Source organism: Calidris pugnax, unplaced genomic scaffold, assembly GCF_001431845.1.
Source record: "Calidris pugnax isolate Ruff unplaced genomic scaffold, ASM143184v1 scaffold13, whole genome shotgun sequence".
Taxonomy (NCBI): domain Eukaryota; kingdom Metazoa; phylum Chordata; class Aves; order Charadriiformes; family Scolopacidae; genus Calidris; species Calidris pugnax.
This window is the reverse complement of record NW_015090810.1, coordinates 17,169,355-17,178,418: the sequence shown is the minus strand read 5'-3', so window position 1 is coordinate 17,178,418 and position 9,064 is coordinate 17,169,355. Positions and strand designations below refer to the sequence as shown.

The 9,064-nt window shown below is 44.3% G+C and overlaps 1 protein-coding gene across 1 annotated transcript in view; it reads left to right on the top strand.

The window, feature by feature from the left end:
* Positions 1-127: 127 nt before the first annotated feature.
* The window catches only part of IMPA2 (inositol(myo)-1(or 4)-monophosphatase 2), a 31,838-nt gene continuing 22,901 nt past the window's right edge, over positions 128-9,064 (top strand). Inside the window, exons 1-3 of the mRNA XM_014938449.1 lie at positions 128-258; positions 5,829-5,969; positions 8,326-8,431. Of these exons, the coding sequence (XP_014793935.1) occupies positions 128-258; positions 5,829-5,969; positions 8,326-8,431 (378 nt within the window). The remainder of the gene's footprint in view (positions 259-5,828; positions 5,970-8,325; positions 8,432-9,064) is intronic.

Here is a 9,064-nt window from a genome sequence, read left to right as displayed (position 1 = left end):
GTGACCCTCCGCCTCCGCAGCCTGCATAAAACCAGCCGGTCCCGGCTCACCTGTTTTAAACTGTCATTGGTTTTATTCGCTATTTTATTTCCCGTGGCTAACAGATGCTGAGCGCACGGGATTGCGAATGCTGGCGATTACAGGTCGGCATGGACACATCTCTCTCTACACCGACACACACCCTGTTCTGCACCTCCCGCTCCCATCACAACAGCAGCCACGGTACAGGCCCTTCAATAACATCCATCCAGGCAGGAGGTAACATCACGCCTGGTATCACTGCTACCCAGCGTGGAGGGTTTGCACCCTTATTGTTTGAATTATTACTACTACAGACGATTTGTATCACTACTATTACTACTATTTGCAGGGTTTTTTTTTATTTCACAGATTTTTTTTTGGCAGACTCGGCTGGAGGGCATACAGGCAGGACAAAAGCCTGTATGTTCCACCCTCATGACAGACTGCACCTTAGAGATAACATATCAACAGTAGGCACTCGCCAGTCACAAGATCACCCTTCACAGCAAGATTGACCCAAAGCAGTGATTATTGCCTGCTGGTCACAATAGCCTTTATTACTAGCTGTTCACAACCTTTCCTGTTTCTTTCTCATTCTCAAAGTCTCAAATCTAAATCTTCTTTTGCTCTCTGCATCTCCTGCCTTCCTTTAAAATGTTGCCTTTCCTGTTATTTACGGCCCATCGCATATTGCCATCTTTTTTTTTTGGTGTAAAATGTTGCCAGATGTCACCTGCCCTCCATTTTGACTGTGTAGCCCACCTGATTGCAGAGCCTGCACATTTTTAATAGGAACCATTCATGCCAGGGAAGAGAGGGGAGAGATGACAGCAGCTCACTACTGCTTGCTGTGGGCCTACAACTTACCTAACACACAAGACAAGACATTCCGGTCACATAAGGCTGCAAGTAGCAACTGTAAATGTCATCAGATTAAGGGAGGTGGCGCTCACCTCTAGCTCCAGGGCACAACCCCAGCATCTCTCCTCCTCCACCATCAACTTGCATCAGCCCATCACCCATCTGGGCAACTCCTTGAGCTTCGCACAGAGGTCACAGTGCGAGGTAGAAGCCACTGTGCTGAGCTGAATATACAGAAGATCCAAGCTGTGAGGCTGTTAACTGTCCGCGAGTGGATGGGAGGGAACGACGTGCCCATGCTGCTAACTGCTGCCAGAAGTCCTCTCTGCCTGAGATTTCTGCATTGGTTCTATAATGCATCCACTCAACACCGCTAATTCTCAGGGCCCACCACAAGTCACCTCCTCTCTGAATAGCTTGGCAACAAAATTGCTACTTTAATCAGCAACTAACATTGAATAAATTAGCAACTGACAATTCATAGTATGAAAACCAGAAAGTCACTTCTTGATAAAAATACAGCTGGAGGTAACTGGCTACAGTAGTAGTAAAAAAATAAAATAACATTGGGAAGTATAATACCAGCCAGCAAGGGAAATCCCATTTTCAGATGGAATAGCAATATCCTGAGAGGTATTCATTCAGTTCTACTCTGTTTTATCCAACACAAACAAGATCTCAGATGACATCCTGAGGAGTCCAGAAAACAGGAGTAAAAATTACATGAGGAAGAAAATACAGCATATCAGAAAAGGTTAAAATAGCTACATTTGTTTAGTCCAGAAAACAGACCGCCAAGAATAATTTTAACTGACTTTGTCTTTATCTTTGGTATTGTAAAGGATGATGATAATTGTTTCCCGTGTCCTCTAGAGGAGGATGAGCATAAATAAAGTTACTTTCAACAGAGATTTTCCAACAGAGATTATTTCAGTTGGATGACAGGGAAAATTTTCTTAATAACATGGGAAAAAAATACACATAGTTCTCCCTCGCTAAAGGTTGCACACAGCAAGTAGACAAAAAGATCATTTTTAAAGCCCCTTTTAGGCCAATATTTCAATGATTCTATATTATTAATTTAGAAAAGAACAGGCTCTGATATAATAGTAATTCTGATATTTTGCAAAACTTTGTAAAATGACTACTTCAGAAATAATTTTTCAAGTGACAAAGGGAAGCTGTAGCATAAGACAGTGTGGCAGAGAAAGATCAGCACAGTGGAATCCAGTATACCCTACATACCAGCATCTCACTGTAGACAGTATGAATAGGGTAACAATTTTTTTCCTCAATATTGGGAATGTCAGGAGTAGTCATAATTGCTTAATACCATACGAAGTGGTATTGTGGTGCTGTTGGTATGGGGCTTGGTTGGTGGGTGTGGTGTGGTGTTTGTTTTGTTTTGTGTGTTGTTGGGGTTTTTTGTTTTGGTTTGGTTTTTTTGCTGTGTGGTTGGACTCGATGATCTCAGAGGTCCCTTCCAACCACTGAGATTCTGTGATTCTGTGAAGCAAGGACACTTGAATATCAAGGAACAGTATTTTATAAAAAATGTGCAAGGCTTGCTAGGACTTACATACTTGTGGTACCCAGGTGTTTGTTTTGGTTTTGTTTATTTTTAAATACTGTGGGTGAAGCAGTAAAAAAGAGGAGGAAGCACAGACAGATTCATTCAGGGCCCCTGTGGAAACTAGAGCAGGCATGGAAAGGGCAGCACTGGGCAGCATTCAGAAGACAACCTAGACAGAGAAAACAACGCACAGAAAAGTTGGGAAATGAGCCACCAAACCTAAAGGGAAAAAAGAATTCCTGATTTCTGACCTACTAACTGAGCCGCGCAGCCTCCCTCTGTCCTGCTTTTCAACGGCTGGCACAAGAACTGAAGATAGATGGAGGAAGCAGACAATAGCCAGGTTTCTCAACTATGCAGTTAGACCTGCAAGGAGTTTGTGTAAGATTCAGATTTTATCAAACGAGTGCTGATCCAACTGATACAAAGAAAAAACCTACTTGCACCTTCTAACTCTTGGAAGAAGCTTCAGCTGAAGCTCTTGTAGGTTTTACCATGCAAATTATTATCAAACATTTTCAGAAGTGGTCATTGATTTTGAGTGGCCCCACTTCAAAATGAGCATCTGTTCTTCCAAATTAAAGATACTCAATAGATCTGTACCTATGGCCCAAGGCTGGGTAGCACTGGACATCAGATTTTGAGGCATCCAAAAATCGAAAGATAATGTTAGCCTGCATGCATAAACAAACACAGTTTATACAAATTATAAAAGACTTTTGTGTACTTCATTAGAAAACATGTTCATTTTCCAGAGATACTAACAATATATGGTGGGTTTTTTTACATTTCTCTGTGACGGTAAATGTATGAAATCCCACTAAGATATTTACTTTCCACTGTAAACGATTACAGCAGAAGCACTTCCCTACACTATTATTCAGCTGATTTGCTGAGTACGTTCTCTTTTCCTTGCATTTTTGTTTCTAACTCATCTTGGTATTAACAAATTCATATGCTGGCACACGTTAACGAAAATGTCATCAATTCCAGCAGTGCTGACCCTGCTACTTACTGCCAAACAGCAGGAATGTCACCCATAGCACTTTTTTTTCAGCTACATGTGTGCCAAAATGATTTATTTAATATATGAGCATGGGATAACTCGATGCAAGCCTACAGTAATTCCAAGCGTAGCCTTTTTCCCACACAGGTTAAAGGGCAGTATGTGTCCTTTCAACCCTCAGAGACCTACTATCCTCAAGAGATTTTCCAGGAATTAAAATTCTCCTGGGAAAATCTACATGCCTTTGTAAAAACACATTAAAATTTCACCTGCCCCTAATTAATCTCTTTCATTCTATCCACCAGTTCTGTCAGCAACGACTCCTCAGTCCCTTTCAGGGCAGAAGATGGCAATGCTCACGCAGTCTTACGTTCTTTTACGTTACGTTCTTTGGCACAATCAGTGCTGTCAATCTCACAAACGCCAGTTGAAACATCATGGAACAATCTCAAGCAAAATGCCCAATACTGGAAAAAGGCCCTTTCTCCATCTTGTTCTGAGCTTGGGTCAGGAAGTAATAATTCCATTTGTCTTTCTCTGAAACAGGGAGAATCTGTCTGGCTTTTCTGAGCCTTGGCACAGCCACTGAGGACAGCTAAATGCAAAAGTTCAGAATTCAGTTCAAAACATGACCATTTCTTTCATGTCAAGATGAAAGTCACAAAGACCTGATTGGATCTAACTTGACTGTTTCCAGAATTAGAAGTAAGAAATCTTTTCTCATGATATATAAGAGGAAATCAATTTAATCTTAATGCTGACAAAACCAAATAGAGGTAATATTTATCAAAACAAATTAAGCTACAGAGTTCCCTGCCCCAGCACACTGGCAGATGTTCTGTATCACCCTCAGTGATAGAAACATCAGGTTATAATACTAGTTTGTTTTCAGGGGGGGTATTGTTTTTAGTATTTCCAGTGGATAATGTTCAAAAACAACACTGGCATGCATGTGGCAGAGACAATCTGCCGCTTCTCCCTTCAAGGCCAGGGAAAAAGACCTTTACCACGTATTGTTCTACACCCACAGGCATGGTCTAGGAAAAAGAGTAACAGCTTGGGACTGTATTACCTTGTGCACAGAACTCCTACCAGAAAAGAAAAATATCTCTCGGTGGAGAATGAAAGGCACCTGCATCCCGGGAAAGCTCTCTCAGCCATACCTCCTGGAAGGGAAAATTTCCCGGGACGACAGAGCCAGCCTGAAAACTCCAGAAAACACTGAAGGACACCATTTTACCAGTAGAGCTGTCTGTCAGACCTTGAAGCCAAAAATCTCAATTTCCACGTTAATCAACCCCCAGGGCAGATGTGAAGGGAGACTCCTGCACCTCATGTTTGAGGCTATCTTTTGGTTAGTTTGTGGCAGGAAGGAAAAAGCGGCGGCTGTCCAAGCAGCGATCTCTGGGCCTTCTGGACGTAGAGAAGAAAAGCAGTCAGAATATGACTCTGCATGACAGAAAGGGAACACAAGAAACATCTAATACACCAGTTAGTGCATTAAACAAGCATTATGTCATTAATGAGCCATTAGCGAGCATTATGAAAAATGGTGTCAGTTATCTCTGTTTGTCTTGGATGAAGCAGAAGTGGGATCAGCACAGCTCTTTTAGGGAGTCCAGCAAGAAGAGAGAGAATCTCCTCAGGATTTACCTTCACTTCTTGTAACCCCTAAAGGCAAAACAAAAATCTGGGCCAAACATCCTCTTTTATCAGCTATAAAATCTCTCACTGCAAGGTGATCATTGCACTAAACAACTACAACACTGTAGTACTTAGCACAAACAAAAAGCTTGTCATCTGGGTTATCTCTTAAAGGTAGGCTCAAACTTCATTCTTCGTGAGATACTGATAAAAGCTCCAGGGAAAAGGGCTAGAGACAGTAAACAACAATTTTATATGACTAATCCAATATAATCCTATGCTGTGTAAAAAGACCATCTGCATGGATTCCCACTGAAGTGCTTTAATAACAACTCAGCAAGCCTCTGGCTGTCATGCTGAGGAAATGCTCTTTCGCACTCAGGCTAATAATTCCAAAAGATTACTTCCTTTTTCTTTTTTTTTTTCACCCCCTGTTTTTATTAAAGCTGTTAGCCACTTGCTCTCCCATTTAATTCCCTATTAAGAGATCATCCATCAAACCCATGAAGTGATAAGGATCTGCATTGGAAGACATCTCTGGGTTCCACGTCGATGGCCGATGAGCTACAGAGAGGTCACCTTCCCTCTGCAAAAACTACAACTGATTTTATTGCATCACTGCAGCGTGCTCAAAGAAGCACTGTCGAAGAAGAGAAAGGCAAGCTAAGGCTTATTGAAAGGCGTAATTAAACCAATTTAATCTGCAGTGGCTTCCCCTCTAAGAGACCCTGCTTTTTGCACCACGGACCAAGCAGACCGCAAAGGGGATCTCCAGGTGGCTCGCAGAGCAGCTGCGCCCATGAACCCTGCACAGCAGTTTAGGGCAGGAAATGAAGGAGATGGCCACCTCCAGCTGAGCCACACGTAAGTCAAACCAGGGCTTCACACCCTTTGAGAGAAGGAAATCCACAACCACACTCCATTTTCTGCTCTGAGCTCAGAGGGAACAGGTTTTCCCCTCTGCTGAGCATTTGCTGTCTCAGGGAAGGGAGCTGGACCTCTACATGAATCTGGCTGGGGCTTAGGAGGATTCAGACAGATGAAGCACCCGAGAAACACTAGTATTTCAGGTTCATCCAGGATGGGCCTATTCAAAGTGGATGAGATTAAACACGCGACGTGTGTGTAGGTTACGAAAGGCATGTGAGAGGAACTGGCTAGCGTTTGGGGTTATGAAAGATCAGAGGTTATGAAAGACCTTGGCAGTTATGAAAGATGAGCCGAGAGCCTGATCCAGAGAGGCAGAGAGCAGCCTCGACCTGCTCAGAGGTGAATGGACATTCAAAATCACTCACAGAGGGGAGCCCACACTGCCTGGCAGGCCTAGGCTGAGGAAGGCTTGAAAAACCTTCAGAACAGTCATAAGAAAACAGTCATCACAGACTAGGACAACGATGAAGAGAAACACTGCCATCTGTTTATAGGCCTTACACACAGCTGTATTTTTTTTGCAAAGTATTCTGAATAGTCTTAAAATACTTGCCACAGCCACTGATTTTCTAAGAAGTATTAATTCCTGACTGTTTTAAATCTTTTACCTGCATAAGGCAAATAGCCGGAATGAACCTGTAAAAACCAAGGGTTCGCTAAGTTGATATTTTAGCCTCTTAAGTTGAGCCTTTGGCAATCATTTGACTAACATGCTACCACCAGGACAGAGAGAAGGTTGGGAAAATTTTACTGAGCCAGATGGATTCGCTTATTTTCCAAACGTCACTCAGACATCACTTAGAGAGGCGACTTACTTCTGCTTCGGAAAACATTGACAGTACTCACCCCCCCTTTACAACAGCATTTCTCTGTGCCAGTGATCTTCTAGTTACCTTCAGTGAGGACCTTTCTGCATCCTGCCTCCTACGCTATCAGCTCAGCACTGCCCTGTTTTTAAAACACGAGTTAAACAGACCTTTCAAATGCCCCCGTGGCAGCCTAATCACAACAAGCCTGCAGGCATTGCAGCAGACCTGAGGCACAAGGGAGGAAACCATCTGCTCCACATCAGAGTAACATCCAGCCAGTTTCAGTAAAAGGTATGGACTGTTTTACTGTTGGCCAATTCAGTAACTAAAACTTTCTCTTTCAAGGGAAAACCCAGAAAACAATTTTATCGCGGTCTGAGATGCTTCCTAGAATGCAGAGCTGGAGATTTTCTTATTTACCAAAGTTAAAGCTGTTTTTACTACATCTCACCAGTACGCACATCTCACCAGTAAATATGTTTACCCATCTGCCCCAGCACAGAGACATTCTGGGGAAGGTCTTGAAGGCACCTCAAGCTAAACTGAGCATGGCATCAATAAAAAGCACAAATTCCTAAAACCTGGAGGTTACTGAGACTAGAGAAGAATCCAGAGCATTTCTGTTCCATACTATTCCAAATTATATTACACGTTTATAGGGTTATTGCATTTGAAACTAAACTTACATGAGGACAAAGCAGATATGAGGTTGGAGGAAATGAGTGATTTAGAAGCAGAATAGTCTGTCAACAGAAGGATTGACAAACATATGGTGAGGATTTCTTCAAGCAAAATGCCTTCATTTCATAGTTTCATAAACTTTAAAACTTCGGGTATTAGTTAATTCACCTTATCAGGGTTTGTTACTGTTTCTTCTGATTCAAAAAGGGGACTAGAAAATGTTTTGGTAAGCAGACCAAAGGCGTTGCTGTCATTGTGGTATCCACTGCCACAGTGCAGCTTAGATATTTAAAGAATGAAGCTGAATTCTTGCACTGCAATCCATGAAGTTTTGTCATTTATCTTAGAAGGAAAAGGTCCAGGCCTTTTATTTGAAACAGTGTCTATTGTGGACTATATATGGCAGGAGTAGTATGTCCCTCTCATCCCAAAGTCATGTGTCCTACAAGACAAACTACTAAATGAAGAAAATACATCTAGACTTAGGGTCTGTAAGCATAGATGGAATACCCAAGCCAATTAAAGTTAGCCTGGTCCATTGAAAATTAACAACTAATTTTGTGTTCACATCAGGAATAGTTATGTGGTGGCGGTATGAAATTTTCTTAACGCAAATATGGTCATCACTAAAGCACTCCTGTTCTATCCCTCAAAGGTGACTTCAAATGAAACCTTCGACCACAAAGCAGGTGCTGAAAGACAGTAACAAACTTCATAGACTCAGTGTATTTAGTGCCTTTTTCAAACAGCTACGCTGGCGGGCCCACTCCCATTTTTGTACTCTCTTTCGTACCATTCAGTGCCAAGTGTGCAACGAGGCACTTGGAAAAGCACCACCGGGGCAGAGACAGTGCGTGTGCCCAACCCTCGCTGGCCGTGCTGTCACAGAGCAGTTTGCTGTATGGTGTAAGCCCCTGTTCCTTGCACACCCCCTCTACCTACGAAGTGGCTATAGAACCGCCGGTCTGTCTGACAGCAGCCCCTGCCCCGCCGCCTCCAGCGCAGGGCACCGCGCCTCACACCCCCTCCCCAACACTCGCTCCTTAAACTCTCTTCCTTCTCACCCTTGACAAGTGAAACAAATCCAAAGGGCAACGTAATTTGCCACCACGCGCTTTTAATTCCCGCCAGCGCTAACAAGCTGCTGAAATTAAAAATCTGCCGAAGTGCCTCTCCGCTCCCGGGGCCGCTCCTCCCCACTTCGCGCCTGAAGCGCTCGATGGGCACCGGCACCTTCCCCCCTGACGCTCCCCCCTCCCGCTCCCCGGGACGGCCCTTGGCCGGCCCCGCCTGACCGGCCGCTCCCTCACGACAAGGGGCGGCGGGACCCCTGAGGTCTGAGGGGACGCCGGCTCGTCACCTCGGAGGAAACGACTCCCGCCCCGGCCGGCGGTAAGGGCCGCGGCGCCATGTCAGGCGGGGCGGCCCGGGCCATGGCGGCCTGGCGGGGTGGGCCGGGCCGGTGGCCTCTCCGCCACATCCTGCCCCTCCGCGGCGCGGCCCCAAGCGCTCCTCTCCGCGGCACCCCCCGCCTCTCCC